Source organism: Aotus nancymaae, unplaced genomic scaffold (assembly GCF_030222135.1).
Source record: "Aotus nancymaae isolate 86718 unplaced genomic scaffold, 86718_ANA_hifiasm-v0.15.2.pri h1tg000020l, whole genome shotgun sequence".
Classification (NCBI taxonomy): domain Eukaryota; kingdom Metazoa; phylum Chordata; class Mammalia; order Primates; family Aotidae; genus Aotus; species Aotus nancymaae.
In genome coordinates this window covers 60,176,739-60,203,781 of record NW_026988432.1, presented here as the reverse complement: position 1 = coordinate 60,203,781, position 27,043 = coordinate 60,176,739, and the positions used below count along the sequence as shown (strand labels likewise).

The window sequence follows — 27,043 nt, the reverse complement described above, 5'->3', positions numbered from 1 at the left end:
TTTAAGGTTTCTTAAGGAGTGAAAAGCATTTTCAAGCATTATCAATTGATAATTGTATCAATTATATTCCTTTATAAGAATAAAATATTTAATCTTAACAGTCTTGCTTTAATTATGAGGTCCGTGTGTTCCTCAAATACTGATTCATCAAGTGGTTAAAGTGTAGGAAATCAGGAGCATTTTCTCCTGGTTTGAATATATATATATATATTTTTGGAGACAGAGTCTCACTCACTCTGTTGCCAGGCTGGAGTGCAATGGCACCATCTCAGCTCACCACAACCTCCGCCTCCTGGGTTCAAGTGATTCTCCTGCCTCAGCCTCCCGAGTAACTGGGATTACAGGTGCGTGCCACCACACACAGCTAAGTTTTGTATTTTTCGTAGAGACAGGGTTTTACCATGTTGGCCAGGATGGTCTCGATCTCTTGACCTCATGATCCACCCGCCTTGGCCTCCCAAAGTGCTGGGATTACAAGATTCTTTAATCATCACTAAAACCAACCAAATGGTAACTCCAAGAATGCCAATGATCATTGCTATTACAGTTCAACTCCATAGACTTGAGGCTCCGAGGCAGGACTAGGTGAAACCCACAGGTTACATTTTGCTTTGGGTTAGCCTCAGGATTAAGGACTCCCATAAAAATTTCTATAATTCTATTTCCTTAAAAGGTTATGTCATTCTGAAGCCAACCCAGCATTACCATAGGGTTTGCAGACTTCCTGAGCCTTAGTGCCACCTACCATATAGCCACTATTGACCACAGAGCCATCAAACCTCGTCTAGATTTGATCCTGAGCTGCTTGGCCCTTGGTGGGCTGTGGAGTAGAGCTGCATGCCCTGTTTGGCCTCGTTCTGGATAATCTCCTGAAAAAGGAGACCAATCTAACATGCTATCCTTCACAGCCATTGGTTACGTAGTGGATTTATCCCCACTTAATATAAATGCTCCTAAGAGTGCATCTCCTCAATTCTGTTGATGGTGTAAAAGGAACAGAAGGAAATTCTCACTAGACTAGGGTCAGGAAGCAAAATTTTTCCTTAAAACCAGAGTTTTGGCTTGATTAATAATGTTTCTTTATGAAAGTGACCCGTCTCTCTAGGAGATCATGCAAATGAGGTCCACTTAGGCCAGTATTCAGCCCCAGAATAGTCTGTCTTTGTTTTTATTTTTTGCAGAATAGTTCTAGAAACACCAATGTTACTAACATTGCTGCCTTTGCCATTTCAATATTGCTATTTTTCTAATGAGGCATCTGGTATGAAACAAAACAACAAATTAAATGTTAGAGTCAGCTATTGTAGGAGGATCTTGTTAAATGTTTTTCGTGGTTATATCACTTCACCCTGAAAGGAACGGTCAACCTAACAAACCAGACATCTTAGCCTTCTCCACTGTTTCTGTAAAACATCCAACAAATATTAGACCCAGTGGAGTGAATTACATGCTGCAAATATGGTTCTTATGGTTTGTGGTTGCGTCTAAGGTTAAGGGAATTTTATAGTGTGATTCATCTGAGGTTTAAAATGTCTGCTGCAAAAGAACCCAAGGACCTTTTCCCCATGCATATTTGCAACATGAATATTGTGCTAGTCATATGTAAATCTGTGGGTGTCCATACATTATGCTTCTAATGTTATCTCAATTTTTGTGCCTTTAAAGTAGAGGGATTTGGACTTAATTATAAATAATGGTTTTTGAAAAATATTTTTAAAAATATGATTGCATATCCTTTTTAAAAAGGAGGTAGGTTCCTGTGATCAAACTGGGTCGATTACCACATTCATGTTCCCAGTGAGCTTCACTTTCTACTGGGTTTGCTGTTCATTTCTTCAGCTCAGGTAGCATTTATAAGCAGGTCATTAATTTTCCACGTTTCCTTCCCTCAGTACGTCCCCAAATATGTCCATTCATTTATTGAATTCCGTCAGCAACAAGATTTGACATAGAAAAATATATGAGAACTGGTTCTTGCCTTCTGAGAGCATGCAATTGAAAAGAGAGTGCAGGGCGCTAAAGGAATATCTTAAACACAATGTACACATGGTGAATGTCTCCCCATAGGCAAAGCACTTCTGGGTCTCAGAAGAGAGGCAGATCACTCCAGAAATCACAAATATCCACATGGTTTATGTAGGAGAACTTGGGCCGATACATGTGGAAAGATAGATTGGAGCCAGCTTCTGGAGGACTTTGAATGTCTGACATCAGTCTTTAAAGCTAAACTAAAAGAAACATGGTACATTTATGAGTAGGTCATGCTGGTCCATGGTGGGGGCTGAGCAGAAAGCAGATACAGTACTATCGCTCAGAATATGAGACAAATACAGTAATACAAATTTGAGGCTGAGCCAGATCTATTATGAAACTTACAGAAACTGGAAAAAAGAGAGGAGATGGAAGAGAGATTCATTTATCCTTCTAATGAACATTTATTGAGCACCTGCTGTATGCCAGTGTTTTCTAAACATCCGTCCTTTATATAGCATCATCATGATCTTGGCCAGGTCCATTTCTACTGATGTTGTATTTTAACTTAAGAGTTTTCCACAAATAGACTTATTTTTATTTGAATACATTTGTTAAAAGCAGCTTGATATTACTTCCATTTGCCTTCCCATTTGGGATAGAATTAACCATAAAAAAAGAACAAGGAAAACAAAGCAAGTTACTCATTTCCAGGTAGATACTGTGCGCACTGGGGCCTGCTTAAAAGGGCGGAAAAACAAATGTTAAAGGGGTGTTCAAAACACACAATCAATTTTTTCTGCTCTACCAGAACTAAAAGGATTAAAAGAGAATGGAAATGGAAATAACTTTCTCACTGTGAAATTCATTGCTGGTATTGAGGTTCTGTGCTCTAGGCAGCTACTGTGCTGGGAAGTGGGAAGGCAGACATGAACTTCACTTTATTCTCTGAGAGCTTGGTGGAGTGGAAAGACAAGCCCACAAATGAATATTTCAAAGTGCGAGAAGAAACATCTCAGGGTACCACAGACACCTTAGGGTTCTGTTGGCCAACTGAGAGGTCGAGGCATTCCTGTTAGACTTCTCCTGTAGCTCACTATCACTTGGGAATTAGATCCTAATTCTAGGGTTTGATTTTATTTCCACTCCATATGTATGGATTGCTTCCCTCTTATTGCTGAGAACAAATGTAATAACCCACTTAGTTTTCTGAGAAACACAATGAAGGAGGCGGAGATTTCTTAGACTGAGCAGAAATGTTCAAGCACAGTGAAAATACCCCATGTGGATGGTAAAATATTGCCACCCATGAAGACATAGGGGACTGTGGGTCAGATGTCAGATTCTTCTCCCGGGCCATATCTAAGTGCTCACATAGGTGAACGATCATGTCTCACAGCCAGCAGCACGGTGGCCAGTATCCCTAGGGAACCAACTCCAGTGTTCCTTTCCATGTGGTTCAGCTTTTATAGTTTAGGGAGATTATAAAGCTCGTTATTGATGAGCAGTGGACTGGGTGTAAAGCAGAACGTGTATTGTCCTTATGTGTAACCGTGGTCACCTTACGGTAGGAGAAGAGAGGATGAGAAGGAAAGAAATGAGTGTAGGAGACAATTGCAGAGCCTTACTAGATTTGGACAGAGCTCAGTGTGAAAAGTGAAGGAGAGATGGTGGGCGGAGGAGCAGTTAAATTTTGAAGGATGAGTAGGAGCTGTGTAGGCAGGGAAGGGCATTGCTTAAGTGGAGGATGGAAGCACCATCCTCAAAGTCATAAAGAACAGGGAACCAGAGTGGGTAAGGAAAACTGCAAGTCGTTTGGTTGTTGTAGCCCAGGTTTGAGGGAGTGGCAGAAGAGAAGGATTAGGATGGAGGGCATTCAGAGCAAGGCCAGGAGGGGCTGTCAAGCTGCACAAGGGTTCTAGTCATTATTTTGAAAGGAATAGAGACTGTTTTGTGCAGGGAAGGGACACGATCAGATTTGGAGGTTAGAAAGATCATCCTGGAGGAAGGAAAATGATGAGGTCGAGGGGGTGATGGAAGAGGCAGGGTGGATTGGACAGAATACCTTTTAAACCATTTCTAAATATCTTTCTCCTTGTCCTTTTTGTTATCAGTACCCGAAACCAAATAAGGAAATATCCAAAGGCAGGATTCTGTTACATCAAACTCCCACACTGAAGAAAATAGCTTTCTGAGGCCAAATTCTTATTTTCCTCTAACCAACTCAATCTAATCTAACACAATCATGTGTGATTCATCCTGCATCCCAAGGGCATAATGTTCCTCTTTTACAAGTCTTGGAGTATCCATTCATTGATGAGACACAAAAGTGAGCCCACAAGCTGATAGGCTTTCTTCCACTCCTTCTGTTTTATTCATTCTGCATTTACTGAGCACTCATTCTGTGTGTGGCATTGGGGTAGTTGCTGAGCAAACAAGTCTGACTGTTAAAGAATTCTCATTAGGAGGGAAGACAGAATAATGTGCAAATAACTACTCAGTAGTGAAGCAAATGTTTAAAAGGTGCTAAAGTGTTATTTCCAAAGGGCCTGGTGCCCAGAAATAGAGACATCTGTGCTGGAAAGTGGAGAGATAGTGGGGGTTCCTGGGGAGGGACTGATGAGCAACGACAATGTCAGGTATCAGGGCAGACAGAATTGTCATCAGTTACCTCAAACTAACAGCAGCTCACAGGAGCGACATGCTGTGTTGCCGATATCAGATTCCCTTTCCACATCCCCCATTCCAATTATTTTATAAGCTTTACAGGGTACATTTCTTTGGTATAGACCTCCATTACTTATGGGTCCAGTCTTACACTATGTCTACCTGACACCAGATTCCAATCCTTTTTGCAGAGTTCCTATTTGTACTTATAAACATTTTTCTCCACCATTCCACCATTTATTCCTTCAGGGTTTATATATATATATATATATATATATATATATATATATATATATATATATATATGCCATGATGCAGAGCAATTGCCAGGGTCTAAACAAAAATCAACCTTGATAGAAATGTTAAGTTACATAATTCTAAAGGAATTTCCTTTTTTACAAGACACAGGATTTTGATCATGTTTTACAAAGATGAAATAGCAGCCAGCTATATGCCAAGGAACTTTGCAGGAAAACTTGCAATTTATAGAGCTGGTTTTTCCTAACAAGCTTCCCCAGAGGAGAAAAGTAGAGAGAGAGAGAAAGAGAGAGAGAGAACAATACATTTCTAAGCTCACACAAGCAGAAAGCAGGATAGTAAGAGAAGATGCCTTCTTTCTGGTAAAATATGCTATGGGGGAAGGAAACCAGACAGAAATTCAAGGCAATGAGAAGGACGTTTCTGAAATTGGACCTACCCTGGATGCAGAGTGTCAAGAGAATAACAAAGCAATAGCAGCCCAAATTTTGAATCTCATTTGCTAAATAAGCATCCAAAAAGTTTCCTCAAATACGAAATTAACTATTTTCCTTCAAGCAACATCCTTTTAACATTCCTGCCGCTGCCCAAAGCCACTTCTCAGACTTACACAGGTGCCGCTCATACTGGCCACAGGCACTCTTCCCACAGCCGTTGCTCATACTCAGATCTGGTCTGGTGGAATATAGGCTGCTTGTTTATTTGTCTGGGAGATGAAACTTATAACCATACTTCAGTGGAATGTTGCCCTGACACAGATTTGGATAAAGGAAGCAAACCCCATCAGCAGTCAGAGGAACAGCTGCCGTGGGCAGGGGTTGCTAGACGAACACCCATCAGTGCAGACTGCAAGGGACACCACCCAGTGAAGTGCTTGTTGGGGGTTCGTTTCCGCCTCCTTATTTTTGTTACTTAGCTTGCAGGTCTTTACTCATAAGTGTAGTGGAGGACGCCTCCCTGAATGAAGTGAATTACCTCCCACCCTAAGCCAACATAAGCAGATGGTAAGAAGTGGCCATACAGAAATTGGAAGCTCCAGGTTAAGCTGAGAGGTGTGAGCATTTTGTATGGAGAAGTTCATCATGTCCTCCAAATTGCTAGCGTACTTTACTATACTTTAAATGGCCTCTCTAAAGTGCAGATAATGTATGTAGTCAGCCTATATACATGTCTCTGGAATATACATGGCTTCCATGGTTTTAATTATTATCTCATTGGCAAATAATAGATGAATAATTTTATTTCTTGTTTATGTTGGAAAGCATGATTTTCTTCTGGTGTCTTATTATGCTTATGTTAAGGTATATTTAAGTTAAAGGACATAGCAAAGCAACAGGTCTGCTGCACCACACAAGGTCAGCTTGCCACCCCCATCCCCAGCTGTGCTGTATGCAATTTATGCAGCCATATGCTGCAACCTTGGTGACATTCTATCGCTGTGTTGGGTGACAAAGGCATGATTTGTCATTGACAGTGTAGCAGTGCCTACTGTGAGCTCTGGAGTGTGACTTCCTGGATTAACTACAAGTAAATTATTTAACTTTCCTGTACCTCATTTTCCTCCTCTGAGAAATGAAGATAATAAGAGTACCTGCTTCATAGGGCTGCTGTGATAATTAAATGGGATAATACATCTAAGATACCTGGGACAGGGCTGGCCACACAGACATACCTATTTTTTAAATATTTGCTGGAATATATTGCTGGTCAAACATCTGAAATCCAAAAATCCAAAATCCAAAATGCTGTAGAATCCAAAGGTTTGTGAGCACCAACATGAAACTCAAAGGAAATACTCATTGGAGCATTTTGGATTTTAGAGTTTCAGATTTGGGACACCCAACTATGAAGTAGAGTAAATCACAAATGTTCCAAAACCTGAAAAAATCAGAAATTCAAAACACTTCTGGGCCCCAGGCATTTTGGACAAGGGATACTCAACCTGTGATGAGTGCACGTTTTACTATACTTCCTCTTTAATAAATAAGCCAATATTTTTGTCAAACTTTCAATGCCTTCAAGTCAACAAAGAGTTTATAAAAGATTGCTTACAGAAGACAGTAAGCAAGACATGGTACCGTTATCAACATTTTATGTATAATATATTTATTGCCTGCCTCCCAGCACAAGAATGCAATTTTCATGAAGGAATGGATTTTTTGAATTGTGTTCACTACTGGATCCCCATTCCCTAGAACTGCACCTGTCATTTAGCAGATGCTGAATAAATATTTGTTGGGAGGGGAAGAATACATGGATGTTAGCTCTTTTACCAACCTTTGTAGATAACTGAGAAGTTATTGTCTGCATTGGCTCACCTCTATATCAACATTAAAATTATTCACATCATATCTACAAGTCTTGGTGGTAGAGAGAAAAGGTTGTGAGTGACTATGGCCTTGAGCTTCGCAGCATTCCTAGGCCAACATTTTTGGCCTTGTAGGGGCAGAAATGTGTGATACGCTTCCTCACTCATCATAAGAGTCACTCCTATAACAAAAGACAGGTTAACAAGAGAAAAGCATAATGAATGTAATCAAAGTTTTATGTAACATGGGACTCTTCAGAAATGAAGATCCAAAGACCCAGGGAAAACGTTTCTTATTCTTAGGTTTGACGAAGAATGGACAGCAGTGTAGACATGTGATGGACTGAAGGGTGTAATCTAATGGTGATAGACTAAGCAGGGAGCCCAGCAAGGCCTGACTGTTCAGCTTCTTCTCAACCTCTTTGTATAGCATTTCTTCCTCCTGGGTATGGGACCAGGCCCCTCCGGAATGAGGGTCTTCAAGGGAGATGGGGAAAGGCAGAGACTGACCTTTCTGGGTTTCACAGCTTCCCTTGGAAGACAGGGGTTCTAGTTTCTGTGACACATCTTGGGAAAGAGGAATTCTGGTTGCCATGACTCACTTCAGGGGAGAAAGACAGGTGGGAGACAGGAGGATGGAAGAAGGTCAAAGAGACGTTGCTTCTGAGACCCTTCCCATGTCCTTTAGCCCATAGTACTCAGCACACCAAGATGCTATACTTTGGGGCACCACATTCTGAGTCCTGACAGCTTGTACAAAGCTGCTGGCTTGTGAACATGATGTTAAGGCCACTGACCATCCCTGACGGTATGCATTCCCAGAGGGCAGCTTGCTGGTTTGCTTCTTAAACATCAAATGTTTAAGCTGGAGGAGCCTTCTTGTATTAAAACAAAGCAATATGATGAAGTATGGCAGTATTATCCTTTTTGTATATTAATATTTTCTTTTAGCAGCTAAATCTCTCTTCAAAAGCAAGTCTTAAAGACTGGAGATCCAACGATCGACAGTGGTCCCTGCTGTGATGTTCCTGGCAGCCCAGAGCCTCTTGGCGGTTAGCAGGAAAGCTGTTGAGGGGCGGGAAGAGCATGTGCTTTGATTCTCACAGATCTCAGTTGAAGCCCTAGCTTAGTTGCCTATTAGTTGTGCTCTGTGGGCAGGTTATTTAACATCCATGAACCTCAGTTTCTTCATCTGTGAAAAGGGAAAAAACCATGTCACAATTGCAAGTTTGAGCAGCAGCATATCTCGTTTTCAGCACATGCATGTAATAAGCCTATGAATAAAGCAGCTTGTATTTCTCTAGATTCAGAAATACTAGTTAGAGAATTCTGTAGCTTACCAAGTGGCCTTGTGGCTCACTACAGAAGGAGAAAAAGTCTTCCCTCATGACAAGAATGGATCAGCAGCCAGGTTCTCCCCCAAATGTCCCTGTCTTCGGTGACATACAGAGAACTTGACATGGACTTTTCAACAACAGTTTCCTGAGTCATTGCCATTGTAGTTCTTCAGGAGCCTCTAACTGCTGAGGAGGTGGAAGAAGGACAAAGGAGCCACAGGACAGATGCCGCCTGTGTGCTGTGGATGAAACAGCAAAGCAGGCTTTAGCAGTCTTCATTAGCCGCTCCTCAAATGCTTCCCGATCAGCACAGTGGCTCTGCTCTGTATGGGGCCGGCACCAATGATGCATTATTCTCAGTACAAAAATAGTCATTTTACTTACAAATTATCACACTTTTCCCATGAAAATATCTTGTTTCCCAAGCAGGAGCTTCCCATTTATGTATTTATTTGACTAACATTTATCGAATGCATCTGTGTGTTGGGGACATGCAGCTGATTCTGATGCACACTTGAGTTTGAGAACCATTGTTACAGTCAACGGATGGTATCAAGGGAGGGAAAAAGCATATTGACAAAACTGTCATATTTTACATAATACAGAGGTATCTAGATATAGATTTGCTACCTCTACTACAATTTGTTTCCACAAGGAATTGAAGTGGTTTAAGAGATTATATGTGTGTGTGTGTGTGTGTGTGTATTTATATATATATATGTGTGTGTGTATATGTATATAGGCACTATATATATATATATCTCTAGAGAGAGAGAGAGAGAGAGTAAAGGAATAAACATCCAAGGAAAATACAGTGATAGTAGAATAAAAATGGAAAAGCCATAAAACCATCATGATTTTGCCATAGCTTTTCCTGATAACCTTCCTGGTATTCAAGCTGGTGAAGCATGCCCTGCTCTATGTGGAAACATACTCACCTTACAAGAGTAACTCACCCAGATGATTAAAGGCAGTTGTTAAGTACACAGTTTTGTTAATACTGAGACTTGAGAGGAATTTACCACGTGGCACTGCATTCAGAAGTCACTCTTTGCTGAGATAGGCAACATCTCGACAGTAAAAACCATAGCAAGTATAAATGCCTATTTCATATAGTTCCCTTACATAGGCTAGTGGCTTAACATCTAAAAGCAGTTGAAAGGACCAGACAAGGAGGTCAGGTCTGCAACTCTCAGACAATCTGGCCAATATCTGAATAGTATCATCAAAGATCGTATCAGAGGTAGAAATGGAAGGCGTTGAAAAAAGTAAGAGGAGTACTCACTTCAACAACACATATGCTAAAATGGGAATGATACAGAGATTAGCACAGTCCCTGCACAAGGATGACATGCAAATTCATGAAGCATTCCATATTTTTAATCCTAAAATTTATATAGAACCAATAAAGAGCCTAAACTGCCAAAGCAATACTAAGCAAAAAGAACAAAGCTAGAGGCATCACATTACCTGACTTCAAATTATACTACAAGGCTATAGTAACCAAAACGGCAAGATACTAGCATAAAAATAGATACATAGATCCATGGAACAAAAAAAAAAAAAAAACCCAGAAATGAGCAATATTTGACAAAGTAAACAAAAGCATACAGTGGGGAAAGAATACCTTACTCAATAAATGGTACTAAGAAAATTAGATAGCCATGTGCACAATGGAAACTAGACCCCTATTTCTCACCATATACAAAAATTAAAGGCTTACATGTAAGACCTGAAAATATAAAAATTCTAGAAGAAAACCTAAGAAAAACTCTTCTGGATATTGGCCTAGGCAAAGACTTCATGACTAAGACCTCAAAGATATAAATGCAACAAAAACAAAAAATAAACAAATGGGACTTTAATTCAACTTAAAAACTTCTGCACAGCAAAAGAAATACTCAGACAACTTACCGAATGGGAGGAAATATTTTCAAATTATACAACTGACAAAAGACTAATATTCAGAATATACAAGGAACTCAAGCAACTCAATGATTTCAAAAACTAAATAATCCCATTGAAGAGTGAGCAAAGGACGTGAACATTTTTCAGAAGAAGACATACAAGTGGCTCATAAGCATATGAAAGAATATGCAACATCACTAATCATCAGAAAAAATGAAAATTAAAACCACAATGAGATACCATCTTATACCAGTCAAAGTGGCTATTATTAAAAAATCAAAAAATAACAAATATTGGCAAGGATATGAAGAAATGAGAAAATGTCTATACACTTTTAGTGGGAATGTAAATTAGTACAACCTCTATGAAAAACAGTATGGAAATTTCTCAAATAACTAAAAGTAGAATTACCATTTGATCCAGGAATCCCACTACTGGGTATCTACCTAAAGAAAAAGAAATAATTATATCAAAAAGATACCTGTATTCCTGTTTATTGCAGCACTATTCACAATTGCAAAATCGTGGCATCAACCTGTGTTCACCAATAGATGATTGAATTTGTGATTTTTTTTTTTTTTTTTTTGAGACAGAGTCTCACTCTGTCGCCCAGGCTGCAATGCAATGGCACGATCTTGGCTCATCGCAGCCTCTGCCTCCTGGGTTCAAACAATTCTCCTGCCTCAGTCTCCCTAGTAGCTGGGACTACAGGCATGCACCGCCATGTCCAGCTAATTTTTTGTATTTTTAGTAGAGACAGAGTTTCACCATGTTGGCCAGGATGATCTTGATCTCCTGACCTTGTGATCTGCCTGCCCTGACCTCCAAAAGTGCTGGAATTACAATTATTATTTTTCTTTGAGATGGAGTTTCACTCTTGTCACCCAGGCTGGAGTACAATGGCAGTCTTGGCAAACTGCAACCTCCACCTCCCAGATTCAAGCAATTCTCCTACCTCAGCCTCCTGAGTAGCTGGAATTACAAGCACCCACCACCATGCCCAGCTAATTTTTGTAGTTTTTAGTAGAGATGGAGTTTCACCATGTTGGCCAGGCTGGTCTCGAACCCCTTACCTCAGGTGATCCACCTGCCTCAGCCTCCCAAAGTGCTGGAATTACAGTCATGAGCCACCGTGCCCAGCCAATGATTGAGTTTTTTAATGTGGTATATATACATCATGAAATACTGCTTAGCCATAAAAATAAATGAAGCCATGTCTTTTGCAGCAACATAGATGTAACTGGAGGCCATTATCTTAAGTGAAATAACTCAGAAACAGAAAGCCAAATCCCACATGTTCTCCCTTATGAGATAAATAATGTGTACTTGTGGACATAGAGAATGGAATAGACATTGGAGACTCAGAAGCATGGGAGGGTGGTAAGGGAGGAGAAATTTAATGTACGCTTTTTGGGGGATGGCTACACTAAAAGCCCAGCTTTTGCCTCTACACAGTAAAAATAAACATATATAAAGCCGGAGGAGAAATGAAGTGGTTAAATTTGAACAAAATATGGAACAGGCATTGCATACTGTCCTAAAAACCTTGTATTTGAAGAATGTGCTGCTCTCAGCCATCTACACCTCCTATATTGAGATGTTTTATCACTTCTTAAGTCTTGCATCTTCTAGAGTTCTTTTTCAAAAGCCTTTTGCTTGGAGCATTACATATGCAACATGTACCGTACAATCTAGCACTTGATTAGATTCTGACTTGTATTGTTTGCTGATTGTTCACCTTTATGTGATTTATTTTCTCAACTAGATCGTAAATTAGATGAGGCCTATCTTTTCCATGATTCCTTTAGTCAGGAAATATTTTAAGAAGGAGGCTGTATTTGTACCTACTCTTCAAGAAGGAATAAGAATTTGTTCAGAGAATGGAAGTACGTATTTTAGAGAGCATGAAACACGGAGTCATTGGGGAATGTGGCATGTGGGGAAGAATACCAGAAGCCCAGTGTCACTGGGAGCTGTGTGGGGTATGGGGTGGGAAGACAGGGCTGTCTGGCAATGGATGTCAGGAAGCCTCCCACCTTGAGTCACATACAAAGGCTTAGATTATACTGAGAAAGTATAGAGGGTCTGAGAAGAATTTAAAGCTAAAGAATGGTATAATCAGGTAAAAAGGTCATATTACAATTCATACTGTTAGCAGTGTGTGTGTGTGTGTGTGTGTGTGTGTGTGTGTGTGTGTGTTAGAGGTGATGAGAACAGTGATTATGGCCTAGTGATTAAGAACATGTGGCTGGGCGCGGTGGCTCACGCCTGTAATCCCAGCACTTTGGGAGGCCGAGGAGGGTGGATCACGAGGTCAAGAGATCGAGACCATCCTGGTCAACATGGTGAAACCTCGTCTCTACTAAAAATACAAAAAATTAGCTGGGCACGGTGGCGCATGCCTGTAATCCCAGCTACTCAGGAGACTGAGGCAGGAGAATTGCCTGAACCCAGGAGGCAGAGGTTGCGGTGAGCCGAGATCGCGCCATTGCACTCCAGCCTGGGTAACAAGAGCGAAACTCCATCTCAAAAATAAAAAAAGAACATGTGTGTTCAAAATTTAGTAACTGGAGCTGGATATAGCTCAAGCAGATAATCCCAGCACTTTGGGAGGCTGAGGTAGGAGTATTGCTTGAGGCCAGGAGATCGAGACCAGCCTGGGCAATATAATAGTGAGACCTCCATCTCTATAAAAAATGAAAAAAATTGGCCAGGCATGGTGGCACATTCCTGTAGTCCTTGCTGTGCAGGAGGATTGCGTAAGCCCACGAGTTCCAGGTTACAGTGAGCTGTGATCCTGGGCATCAGAGCAAGATCTTGTCTCTAAAATAACCATTTTTAATTACCAAATATATTATCTCAGACAAGTTATTTCCTCTTTAAAAGTCTGTTTTCTTATCCAGAGACTAGCCCTACCATACTGGGTTGTTTGAGCATGAAACGAGATTATTGAAAGTAGACAACGTGTGCCTGGTATATAGTTATAAGTCCTAGCGGCAGAGGCCGTTCCATTTTTATTCACTTGATGTTTGTTGGTTACTACTTTGTTTTTTCAACCAAGTCTAGATGAGAAATAATGAGTAGACTCAAGGGCTTAGGACAGCTTGAATAGACACAGGAGACCCATGATACTATTCCTACTCAGCTTTGGGATTAGCGCTGAGAGTGGACACTGGAAATTTGCCCTGGCACCAATCACATCCCCAGCAACACTCAGCAGCCTCTGTGTGAAAGGACAGAGGGATAGTGGCATCAGTCCTTGGTGTATATTGTCCACAGTGAGTGAGGTAGAAGAATTAGAGCAAGCCGGGCGCCGTGGCTCACGCCTATAATCCCAGCACTTTGGGAGGCCGAGGCGGGTGGATCACTCAAGAGATCGAGACCATCTTGGTCAACACGGTGAAACCCCGTCTCTACTAAAAATACAAAAAATTAGCCGGGCATGGTGGCGCGTGCCTGTAATCCCAGCTACTCAGGAGGCTGAGGCAGGAGAATTGCCTGAACCCACGAGGCGAAGGTTGCGGTGAGCCGAGATCACACCATTGCACTCCAGCCTGGGTAACAAGAGCGAAACTCTGTCTCACAAAAAAAAAAAAAGAATTAGAGCAAGAAACCTGAGGGGACTAATGAAAGAATGACCTGCAGTCTTTTCTAGGCTGGCAAGGGAAGTGAAGACCACCAAAGATGGATAGAATGGGAGAAGAGGGCAGAGCTGAGGAACCAGTGTAATAAAATATCATGAGACCCATCAGAGGGCAGGAAAAGTGGGAACGAGGGAACAAGAAAACGTGTGAGACAGGAAGTTGAAGGTGTAATCTTAAGAATCTTCAATCTTGCTACAGTGCTCAGTGCACTGCTCGTAATACTAGCTATTCAATAAATAGTTGTTGAATTAAAGTCAGATGTATTGATTTGATTTGACTTCATGCCAGTACAGTCAAAGACTATTTGGCTGATGCCTTACAGGTCAACACCCTTATCTGCCAAAACTTAAATCCAGAAATAAGCTGGCACAGTAGTGCACATCTGTAATTCTAGCACTTCAGGAGGCTGAGATAAGAGGATTGCTTGTGCCCAGGTGTTCAAGTCTGCAGTGACCCATGATTATGCCAGTGCACTCCAACCTGAGTGACAAGAGTGAGACCCTGTCCCTAAAAAAGATAAAATATAATACAAACAAAAATACTTTTAATTCAGAAACAATGAATGTCATCATACTTCTGTCTCTATCACAGCAAAAAAAATGTTTCAGAAAGTTGACTGGATGTGGATTTGTTTGTTTAAAACTGAAGACTGGGTGTAGAATTCTGAAGGACAATAAAATCCAGTTCCAAAATGAAAAAAGTTAAAAGGGTCAGATTGCTAGATGTGTGAGAGTCAGAATAAGGCACTTTAAAAATGATGGGAAGATGGAAGCAGAAGGAAAGGGCAGTGTTTGAAGAATTAAAAATCTAATTCCCATTAACAGCAACTATTGCAGAGGCCAGGGCAGGCCAAACCCACTGGAGGAAAAAGACTCCGTAAGGTGTTAAAAATAGCTGATTGCAGAGACTGTCCTTCTCCTCACCTCCTCTATGGTATCTGACCACCCCTCTTTCACACAGGCAGGCACTGATAACAGTTTTCAAAGAGTGAATGTATAATCTAAATTAGCATGCATAGTGTATCCAAGCCAATAAATACTTAAATGGGTATAAAGCTGTATGAGGATAACTTAGCCAGCTCTGATGGGGCCGCTTCAGAGACTGACTCGCATTGGTCCCGCTCAGATGTAGACCACAGAGGCAGAGGTTCTGTATGCTTGCAGTTACCCACTGGCAGGAGGGTTCGCTTTACTTGAATGAGTAAGCTTCAGTGGGCCTGCCCTGGTTCTGCTGCAGATGACCACAGAGTCTGCACCCCCTGGGCCCGGAATCGGGCCTGATTAGACCTACAGGGCCATTAGGCAGCTTCTTTCTGTTTCTTTCCCTGGCCTTCATGGACTCTGGACTGGCTCCTCTCCTCCCTCCACACCCACTCCCTCTGCAGGGCCCTTGGCTAATGCTGCTCCACAGTTCAAAAGCATCAACTCTGGCTTCCAATGGGGCCGACGTGGGCCCTTCCTTTACTTGATCTTGCAGATAAGTTCACCAGAGTTCAGTGATTCTAGGAACATCCTCATTTAAATTTCCCAAAATGAGCATCTCATTAGCTCAGCGAAGGCTCTACATGGATGGTCCTGAGTCCAGTCTTCCATCAGCTCAGGGAATGTGGTGATCACCTTCAACCTAGTCCTAGCCACCGTGTCATCAGCAGATGCTGTGGGTAGGGAAGAAATTCCCAAAAGCTGGTGCCAGCCAAACAGCTACTACAAAAGGGCTTAGTGTCTGCACTTTTGGAGTTTCAGCACTCAGGAAAGTAGATTTGTAAAGCAAACTTGGTAAGAAGAGCAACAGCATTTAGAGGAAGAGACTTTATAAGAGAAAATTTGATTCAGGTAAATATATATATGCATATATGTATATATAAAATCTGGCTGTGAAACAAGTTGTCTAGAATGTGCCAGAACATGTTCACAAGACTACTCAGCTAGTTATGAGCAATCTAGACAAAAATAACTTGTTTTCATCAGAGGCTATTTCCACTGCTTCTTTTCAAGTTGTATTGTCATAGTGTTTTGATTGTCATTGTTTTTGTGTTTTTCCGTGTTCCGTCATGCCTGTCTTTAGGTACCATTAAACAGCTTTATTCTGTCATCATTTCTTCTTTCCCCTGGATTTATCAATAGCTTACAAGTTTTTCCCAACTTTTTTTGGAGTAAAAATTGATGGGTTTTTCTCTTCTCTGTGAGTATTCTACTTCCATCAATTGTACCCCCACAAGACAGGCTGTCCCCCTGCTGCAGTGCCTCCTGAAGGATACTGTCCATGGCTGATCAAGGTAACCACATTCTCCTAGCTGGCTCCCAGGGGAATCCATCTGTCCATTTAGCCAGGATAACCAACCCTCTCCTGGAAATCCAAGTAAGAACGATTCCATAGGAAGCATATCTCCAAGGTCCCATAGAGTCAGCACAGGCACCTTTGATCTCTGTCAGTCCAAAATAATGTTAGGAGATTTTATTGTTTACTGCCTGGATTATCTTCACATAAAAATCAGCTCCTAAATCCTATGACATTTTGCTCAACCACCAATATGAATGATGACCTATTAATCATTTATCAAGGAACACTACCTTCCAGGTTTTCTCAAAAACTGTTATGAAACCACTTTTTAAAACCTTTGTATGGAGACACAGATGATTGTAATTGTGCTGCCTACTGTGACCAAATTGGAGAATATTTGAGCTGAGTTGTTGGTGTTTTTTTTTTAAAACAATACCATATCTTTTGAAAGGGAAATGCCTTTGAAGGCATTTATTTGTAGGAGCAGACTGATTGACAGAGGTATTCATAGACAGAATCAAACTGCAGATGATTAGGATAGCAATTAATGTTAATGAAAAGCCAAGATGCATTCTGTATCTATAAAATGGCTCAGCATTGTACTTTGAGTAATATAATTGGTATATTTCAGACTGTGCTTATTCAAAGGTGCTCTAATAGGACTTGTATAATTTTCAGTATACAACACATGAAAATCTTCAAGTAAGGAAGCCCGGAAAAGTGAAAGAACATGACATTCAGTATCCTCTGCAGGTACAATTTCAGAAGGTCAGAAAATATCCAAAAAGTGAGCATTTGGACAATGTTTACTCACATTCTCATCTCTGTTTTCTGTTTACTTTTACTCAAAAGTGCATTGGCTTCATTTTTTAGTGTACATTAATGAGAACCATTTTCTTATTTAAAAAAGTAATAATTTAAAATCATCAGCCTGTTGGTTGTTCATCGTTATCAATCTCTGTAGAATTGGGATTTATTATAAGTAAAGGGAAAAATTACTAATAAAAAGTCTGCATCTTCACTGCAGAGGATTTTGTTCTGTCTAAAAGAAAATGTTATGTATGTGTTCAGACTGTGATGGGAGCATCCATGTGTGGACAAGGAGGCCTGAATCAGGACACTGCCTTAGCTGGCCAGGACATTGACACCCTCTCTTGGGGTACTCCTTCTTTTCTTCCAGTCTTCAGTCATAAACTGCTCTTGCAAGAAATCATTGCTTCTTTGAGATCTTTTTGCCCCTCCCCTCCCATATTTATTCTCTAACTACAGCTAGAGAAATCTTTAGTACAAATGTGACCATGCCACTGTCTTGTTTAAATTCCTCTAATGGACTACCACCACCTGCAAATACAGTCTTGCATCCTGACTTAGCTTCACCAAGGATCTCATGATTTTGCCCTGACTACCTGTCTCACTTAGGAACAGGTGCAGATGCAAGTTTCAGTACACAAAATTATAGAAAGCAAAATAACTGTGAGCTCTTTCCCTTCCTATCTCCACACGTACTCCCTCTGCAAAGCCTTTGGCTAAAGTTGCCACTGTGGTTCAACAGCATGGGACTCTGGCTTCCTATGGGGCCAGCACAGGCCCTTCCTTTACTTGATAAGATAAGGAAGCAAAGTAAAGGTCTATTTTTCTCTCACCTAAACAAAATGCAGAGGTGTACCTCCAGGGCTGATATGGCACTCCACTGTAAGTCAGAGCCTTTATCTTCTGCTTCTGTAATCCTCAAACTGTAACTTCCATCTCATGGTACAAAACCACTATTCACCCAGCCCCTACAGCTGCATTCCAGCCAGGGAAGGGGTAAGGAAGGATATGTCCCTTACTTTAGAGATGTTTTCCAGAAATTGCACATGCCATTTTCAATTATATTCCATTAGCCGGCATTAGTCACCTAAGCACATCTAGGGAGAGTGGGAAATGAAGTCATTGTTCAGGGCTGCTTGTACTTTTCAACAAGAGAATCCTTTCTTTTAAGTGGAATGTTATAACCTGGCAAGGACAAGCTTCAGGCGGGTGGAGGGATGCCAAAAAGGTGACTTGAAAGATAGAGAGTAGACGGATGATCACTACAGGCTGGGAAGGGTAGTGAGGGGGGTGTTGCTGAGGTGGGAGAATGGGGATGATAATTGGGTACAAAAAAATAGATGCAAGGCCAAATGAAGGATAAGAGCTAGTATTTGATAGCACAATAGGGTGACTATAGTCAATAATAATTTAATTGCACATTTAAAAATAACTTTAAGAGTGCAATTGGATTGTTTGTAACAAAAAGGATAAATGTTTGAGGTGATGGACATTCCATTTACCTTGATGTGATTATTACACATTATATGCCTGTATCAAAATATCTCACGTACCCCAGAAATATATACACTACTAGGTACTCACAAAAAATTTTAAAAATATTCTTTTAAGGTGACTTGACCCTGAAAAGATTTGTGGGGATTTCCTCTTCCTACTGTCTCCCCAAACACGAACACAGTGACCCCTGTTCTTTTGGGCAGGGTCCACCGTGTTCCTCTTTCTAAAGCAAGTTGCAATTGCCTGCCTGTCTGTCCTCATGGAGTAAGACAGGGGAGGGCCTTCAGTTGGCTCTTCTTTCTGCATGTAAAGAAAAATCAAGAAAAGCAGCTCTAAATAAAGACATGCACAAAAATCAAAATGGAATAAGGACTTGCCAGCTATGCAAGACCATTTTCCCTTTGTCAGCATCTTCTAATATGTGGAGTGTTTGTTTTCCTTGGGCCTAATAAATTACCTACCTTGAGAATTTCCTTTACAGTGCTTGATTATTCTTGCTTTAGTTATCATCTGGACGGTGATAATTCTGCTCCAGGTGTGGGAACTCAAAAAACTGTGCATCTCACACTCTGAGCTTGTCTCATGGCTTCAAACAGGGTCAACAAATTATCCAAGCAAAAAAATCAGGGGACATGGCACAATGGTAAAATTGAACTTAGAAGGATAATAAAACAGAATATTAAAGTCACAGTGAAAAGAAAAAATCAGAGATAATCACTGGTAGTCATAGAAACGCTCATGAAGACATGTTGACCACAGTCCCCATTCTTGCTTAAAGAACAAGGCCTGAAAGACAATTTACCTCTCTATTTCCGGAAATTGTTATCATCACTTAAAATCTAATTGACAGGCTAGCATCCTCTTTTCTCAAGAATGCATACAAGAATGAGAATTGTTATTTATCTCTTTTCATATTTTTCATGGCCAGGTCACAAAATGCATACACTGAATCCCTCGTGGCCAAAGGGCTTATGACATGTCTCTCTCAATACATCATAAGCCCATTGGCCTCTAGGGATTTACTGTAGGCATTTGGTCATCTTTGCAGCAGCAGGCAAGGGAGAGATGTTCAATTAATGCTTCTTAATGATACTCTTGGACACACCACAGGTGGGAGCAAGGGGTGCCCATGGATACAACTTATAAACATTAATTAGCAGAGCGGGGAAGAAAAGGAAGTGACAGAGATAAGTGTGCTGGAAATGGAGCTTAAGAGTAAGGCAAGAGGAAAATGAAGAACATGAGAAGAGCAGGACCACCAAAGTAGGTGCCACCAGCAATTGTCAAAACCCATTGCCAATGGTCTTAGGATTTTAGAACATCTGCCCTTGCTCACCAATGTATTTCCTTTTATAATCCCAAATTGACCTATTTTTGTTTTAAAATGACAAGATGATAGAAGAGAGTGTAAGATTTGTTATAGAAAGGGCTGAGGTATTAAGTTGTTTATTTGGCCTTGACCAGAAAGATAGATTTAGCACTTAGAAATGTATATTGTCGTTTTTTATGACCTTATTTTCCCACATCGGAGAGAAAAAGATCAAGATCTCAATACCTCTTTTACAAATATAAGGAAGGAGGAAAGTTAGCTTATTTATTCTGGATGCAATTTGTTTCCCTCTAAAAAAAAATAGAGGTGCTTGTCCTGTGCTGAAAATAGCCCAGTTAAATTTTAGCAAAAATCACACTGTGTATGATTAATTTACGGAAATTATCATCGGTTACATCATTTAACTTACATCATTATTAGTGGCCTTAAAGTAGCTCTTCCTTTGCTCTGCTTGTCCTCAGGTAACATCATCTTGCATGGAATGCTGCTCACATAATAAAGATAATTAAATACTGAATACCTGATTAAAATAATCTTGTATATTTTGGAGTAAACATGTATAATTCATGTTTTCAGCTCTTGCCAGTTTCACATTTTATTTAGCAGAAAATATCTACCCAAGTCTCAATTGCTTGAGAAGGAAGGTTCGAAACGTTATCTAATATTATTTTATATTTTGAGATTCTACTATATGTGATCATAAAACTTAGTATGTGTCTATAATCCTAATAGAATCTTGTTTCTGCTTTTTATTTTTCAGTCTATATTTGAAAGGCAAAAATGTCCTCAGTGGGACCTGGTTTATACAGAGAGACTTTCTTATGCAATGAGTTTTTCCATCTAAGTTAGTTTGTGCCACAGTTTTGCTAAAAACACATACTTAACCAGCTTACATTCTTCCTTGCCACAGCTTACTTTTAGGACCATAACTCCATGCAAAGCAATCCCAACATTTTCTGTTTCCATTAGTGTCTCACCAGTAGACACATTTTTACCTATTGGTTTTTCCTTATCCATAGGCATCAAAAGTCCTGAATTCCTTTTTTGTCTCTTCAAGTGTCAGTTTCTCTCTCTCTCCTCCCAGCAGACTGGCCTCTGTCTAAGCATCCCATAATCAGTAAGGTCAGGCAAGCTCCTCAGACTTTACTTCCAGACAGGCAGAACTGCAGAAGGTACGGAATTCTCCAGTGGGTGGCAGAGATAGAAGTCAAAATTGGTCGGAAGGAGTATTCATCAGCCAGCTTCCTGCCTTGCTCTGAAAACTGCTAGTCTTTGGAATGGTCCTCCAAATTCTTGGGCATCTTTCCTCTGCCTTGCCCAGCCCAGCCTTTGCCACATGGTCATGTTTTCATTAAACAAAAGCTACTTGAATCACAATATGAACCTCTTTGGGAAATTTTGCTTAATGCATTAAGTTATTGAGTAAATATTCTAACTTAATTCCCACTATCCACTAGGGTAACATTTTGCTAAATACTGGATGGGTAAAACATAGTCCCTACCCTTAAGGACCTCATAATTTAGTAGACTAGCCAATTCTGAGTGACTGTACTGATTAAAACCTTTCATCATTGTTCCCGAATGGTCAGTCCAGAAACTGGGAGACAGGAGGAAGAAAGGAGCTTCACAAAGCATGGATAGAGATTGCCAACATTGTCATGGGCTCTCAGATGCAGTATGTCCCATGGAATAGAAAAGACCTGGCCTCTCAAACATCTTTTTTCATGAGGCCAACTGTGGATGTTATATATATATATATATACATATACACATACATATTTTTTTTTTTTTGAGACAAAATTGCCCTCTGTCACCCAGGCTGGAGTGCAGTGGCACGATCTCAGCTTACCACAACCTCTACCTCCTGGGTTCAAATGATTTTCCGCCTCAGTCTCCTGAGTAGCTGGGATTACAGGTGCCCACCACCATGCCCAGCTAATTTTTGTATTTTTAATAGAGATGAGGTTTCACTATGTTGGCTAGGCTGGTCTCTGAACTCCTGACTTCAGATGATCTGCCTGCGTTGGCCTCCCAAAGTGCTGATGTTGCAGGAGTGAGTCACCACGCCCAGCCCTATATGTTTTGTTTCTTAATTAAACCACATATCTATCTCTCTAGGAATATCTGAGATGACATCAGTGATATTTTAGAGAGTCACATTGGCTTTCCAGGATGACTCTTTATATGGCAATTTTTGTATTATAGGAAGTCTTGAAAGAAAATTAGGCTATCAGTGGGAACTTGGTCAGGCACTGACTCCAACACTGTTTTAGAGTCCAAAGAAAATACTCTGCCTGGTGGAATAGCAACCCCTGTTACTTACTAAAGCTCCAGAAGATTCCAGCTCAGAAATGGACTGAGTTACCCTATGTGGGATATGCATGAGTGACTTTTTCCTGAGTCTGAGCTATTAGTTGTGGGGCCCTTCACTCATGTCCCTAAGAACTTTTCAAGGGCCATCCTTTGGTCATTTTGCCATCATCTATTAACATTTTTTTTTCTTTTTAAGACAGAGTCTCATTCTATCTCCCAGGCTGAAGTGTAGCGGTACATTCACGACTCACTGCAGCCTCAACCTTCTGGGCTCAAGCAATCCTCTCCCCACTTGAGTAGCTGGGACTACAGGCATTCGCCACCACCCCCAGCTAATTTTTTTAAATGTTTTGTAGAGACTGGGTCCCACTATGTTGCCCAGCTAGTCTCAAACTCCTGGGCTCAAGTGATTCTCCCACCTTGGCCTCCCAAAGCGCTGGGATTACAGGCATGAGCCACCACACCTGGTCCTGTGTATAAACATTCAACCAGAAACTTTAAACTAGGAAGAAGAGTTACTTGATCCTTCAATTAGCCGAGTCGAGCTTATTTGTTCTCTCAGTTTGTTTAGAGAAAGCTCTTGACCCTCAGTTGACAGAAATACCTGGGCAGATTTTCTCTGCATTTCTGATTTATTTGCCATATCTTTACTTTTTCCTGCTCTGATTAACCTGGGAAGACTGTGTGGTGAAGTTGTTCCTATAGCATTCAAAAAGGAAGGCATGCAACAGAAGACAGATATATCTTAAAGATACAAGTTGCCATTGGCTTCTATTATTTATCTTGCTTTTAACTCACATTTTCATTCACATTTACAGAGTGCTATTACTATGTGCTTATATGGCTAGATCATCACTAGGTGGGAGGATATAAGGTGACTAATAGACTAGGCGGCAAGGAACGTAAGCCGGAAGAGAGATCCTGACCCAAACAACTCTGTAGGTTCTGGGGAGTGAGTTTCAGATATGGTAGAAACACAAGAGAGGAACTAATTCTCTTGGCCAGGAGGACCAGCAAAGTTTTCCCAGAGGAACAGAGCCCCTCTCTGGTTCTATCTTTAACGATTAACATGTAGAGACCAGCCTGACCAACATGATAAACCTCGTCTCTACTAAAAATACCAAAATTAGCCAGCCATGGTGGCAGGTACCTGTAATCCCAGCTACTCGGGTGGCTGGGGCAGGAGAATCACTTGAACCCAGGAGACCGAGGTTGCAGTGAGCCAAGATCATGCCATTGCACTCCAGCCTGGGCAACAGAGCAAAAACGCTGTCAAAGAGTAAGACCCAAGAAGCAAGAGAAAGATACATCCAGTTATTGAAGTCATAGAGGGAAGGAGTTATTCTTGCAAATAATTTTTAAAAGATTTGGCTCTTTAAAATATAGTTTCCTTTTCCTAGGTGGCTTTATTTATTTATTTATTTATTTATTTATTTATTTGAGATGGGGTTTCATTCTGTCGCCCATGCTGGAGTGCAGTGGCACGATCTCGCCTCACTGCAACCTCCACCTCCAGGGTTCAAGCAATTCTCCTGCCTCAGCCTCCCAAGTAGCTGGGATTACAGGTGCCCACCACCACGCCTGGCTAATTTTTATATTTTTAATAGAGATAGGGTTTCACCATGTTGGCCAGGGTGATCTTGAACTCCTGACTGCAGGTGATCTGCCTGCCTCAGCCTCCCAAAGTGCTGGGATTACAGGCATGAAACACCATACCCACTCCCCTTTTCCTAGTTTTCTAGCTTTACCTCCTTCTTCCCCTACAGGTTTTGGAGTCAGCTTTCCTGTCCCATAGAGATAACAGAGCTTTTCCAATAAAGCATTCAAGCTGTTTTTAGGAACACTTATAAGCACTTCTACCAAAAAATGAACATAATGGCAGATGGCACCCTCAAAAGATCAATATCAGGCCTGTGGAATGGTTCATGCCTGTAATCCCAGCATTTAGGGAGGCCAAGGTTGGAGGATCGCTTGAGGCCAGGAGTTCAAGACCAAGTCTGGACAATATAGTGAGACCCCCTCTCTACAAAAAATTAGCCAGGCTTGGTGGTGCCTGCCTGCAGTCCTAGCTACTCAGGAGGCTGTCGTGGAGGAGACGGAGACTGCAGGAAGCAGAGATCAGGCCTCTGCACTCTAGCCTGGGCAACAAAGCAAGACCCTGTAAAGTACAATACCTAATTTCCAAGAGAAATATTAACGACTTTGCCCTCTTTTCTTCATTCCCCCAGATCTCTGCCCGAGACGGGTCTGGAACCTGACTCCCGGGTGTCCATGACCCTGGCGGCTGCTTCCCGTCAGCAATGAAAGGGCTATCGGGCAGCCGCAGCCATCACCACGGGGTCACCTGCGACTCGGCCTGTGACTCGCTGTCACACCACTCTGACCGCAAGCCCTACCTGCTGAGCCCGGTGGAGCACCACCCCGCAGACCACCCGTACTACACCCAGCGGAACTCCTTCCAGGCTGAGTGCGTGGGCCCCTTCAGCGACCCGCTGGCCAGCAGCACCTTCCCCCGCAGGCACTACACCTCGCAGCAGGAGCTGAAGGACGAGTGCGCCCTGGTGCCGCGCACCCTGGCCACCAAGGCGAACCGCATCCCCGCCAACCTGCTGGACCAGTTCGAGCGGCAGCTGCCACTCAGCCGCGATGGCTACCACACGCTGCAGTACAAGCGCACGGCCCTGGAGCACCGCAGCGACAGCCCCGGCCGCATCCGCCACCTGGTGCACTCGGTCCAGAAGCTCTTCACCAAGTCGCACTCCCTGGAGGGGCCGTCCAAGGGCAGCGTCAACGGGGGCAAGGCCAGCCCCGACGAGGCGCAGGCCGTGCGCTATGGCAAGCGCAGCAAGAGCAAGGAGCGGCGCGCGGAGCCCAAGGCCCGGCCCAGCACCTCCCCGGGCTGGTGGAGCTCGGACGACAACCTCGACGGCGACATGTGCATCTACCACGCCCCCTCGGGCGTGATGACCATGGGCAGGTGCCCCGACCGCTCGGCCTCTCAGTACTTCATGGAGGCCTACAACACCATCAGTGAGCAAGCAGTGAAGGCCTCCCGGAGCAACAACGACGTTAAGTGCTCCACCTGCGCCAACCTGCCCGTCAGCCTGGACACCCCTCTGCTGAAGAAAAGCGCCTGGTCCTCCACGCTCACCGTGAGCCGGGCCCGGGAGGTGTACCAGAAGGCCTCGGTGAACATGGACCAGGCCATGGTGAAGTCCGAGTCGTGTCAGCAAGAACGCTCCTGCCAGTACTTGCAGGTACCATTTCTGTCAATGATGGAGGCTTACAAGTAGTACCTGGCTTGGTTGTGTGGGCATTTCTCCTGGATCTAGTCTTGGCACTACTCTGAATTTTCTATTAAGATATGAGCCTGTTGGGAAAATGCAAAGGAACATATGCTACCGACCTCATTGGGTTAGCTTAAGATACCAGATATCCAAGTGCTTTGAAAAGCATTCCTATGTAAAGGCAAGGAGTTATTATGGCCTTCCTCTTTTGTCTGAGGGATCATAGTATGGGAAGGAGAGGAACGTGAAATCCAGAGAATTTTAAAATAAGTCCACCTTTCTTTAATTCAAAAAATAAACAATGATCTTTTGACTTTTGGAAAGAGTTTAATTAGATCTATTCAGGGTTTTGTGGGGTGGTTTTCACTGTGAAATCCTGCCTGAAGCTATGTTAGAACGCTGTGATGGTCATCACCATCACCATCACTAACTAAACCCCCACCTGAGCTTCCACCCCGAGGGCACAGCAAATCAGGAAGATGCCCTGTGCCCAGAGGAGGTGGGGAGCTAGCCAGTTTGGGGACCTGACAAGCACAGCTGCAGAGACCCAGGACAACAGAGAGTAGGAGGAAAAAGGGGAAGGATCAGAGCAGTAAAATACAATTAGTGTCAACGTGTAAATCCCACACACTTACAGAGCCATGGCAGGCTGCTCTTCCCTGCCACTGTCTCCTTGTGTTTTCCTCCAGTTCACTGAAACCAGATGTTACCTGGATAAAAATATAGGAGAGAGGTAACTTTCTTGCCTACCTTCTTCCTGTAGTATTGTAATTTTTCCAAAGACACATTTTTCCATAAGAAGAACCTTCATCTTTTCCTTTTTCAGAGTGTCTTTTCTTGTTATCTCCTGCTAGCCCAATCTTAAAAAAAAAAAAAAAAATTACTGAGTTATAAAAGTATAACATACCCACTCCCATTTTACACTCCCACCTTAAGAAGAAATGCAAAGAAAAATTCTTCCTTTGAGGATTTCATCTTTTTTGCTCCCTTTGAACTCCTCCTGACAAATCTGGCTCCCTTGGAAATGCCTCCACCAATCCCTGAGAATACCCCAAGCTGGCAGTCCCTGTACAAGAGCAGTGCCAGAGCCTGTTCTCAGAGTTCAGAAGAAGCTGCCAGCACATGCACAGTTTTCACAGACGACACACAATTATGTGGTCAGTATTTCCCACTGAGGGTGGTATTGCCTAATTTCCCATAAGGTCGCTACATGTTAATAAGTTATCAAGAACCATAACAATTTTAGAACTCAATACCTGTGTAACAATCCTGCATGATCTGCACATGTACCCCAGAACTTAAAGTAGAATAAAAAACTAAACTAAAATAAAAATTTTAGAACTGAAGGATCACTTAATCCACCTAGGGTATGAAAAAGTAGACACAAAGAAAGGCAAATACTTAGTGGGTTAAACCGTTAGCATGTGGCAGAG

The 27,043-nt window shown here is 42.0% G+C and overlaps 1 protein-coding gene, 1 long non-coding RNA gene and 1 other non-coding gene across 5 annotated transcripts in view; 2 read left to right on the top strand and 1 right to left on the bottom strand.

The window, feature by feature from the left end:
- The window catches only part of DLGAP1 (DLG associated protein 1), a 989,022-nt gene that overhangs the window by 592,970 nt on the left and 369,009 nt on the right, over positions 1 to 27,043 (top strand). For all 3 annotated transcript variants that reach the window (XM_064379376.1, XM_064379377.1, XM_064379375.1), the window contains exon 5: positions 24,552 to 25,580. In XM_064379376.1, the coding sequence (XP_064235446.1) occupies positions 24,624 to 25,580 (957 nt within the window). In that variant the 5' untranslated portion in view covers positions 24,552 to 24,623. The remainder of the gene's footprint in view (positions 1 to 24,551; positions 25,581 to 27,043) is intronic.
- On the bottom strand, positions 7,480 to 26,498 carry LOC105713209 (uncharacterized). The gene is made up of 3 exons (XR_001106508.2): positions 26,361 to 26,498; positions 8,545 to 8,780; positions 7,480 to 8,396 (listed from the first exon to the last, which is right to left on the bottom strand). It is a non-coding gene; the product is annotated as an uncharacterized LOC105713209 (long non-coding RNA).
- Positions 9,819 to 9,922, top strand: LOC135276112 (U6 spliceosomal RNA). The gene has a single exon (XR_010343680.1). It is a non-coding gene; the product is annotated as a U6 spliceosomal RNA (small nuclear RNA).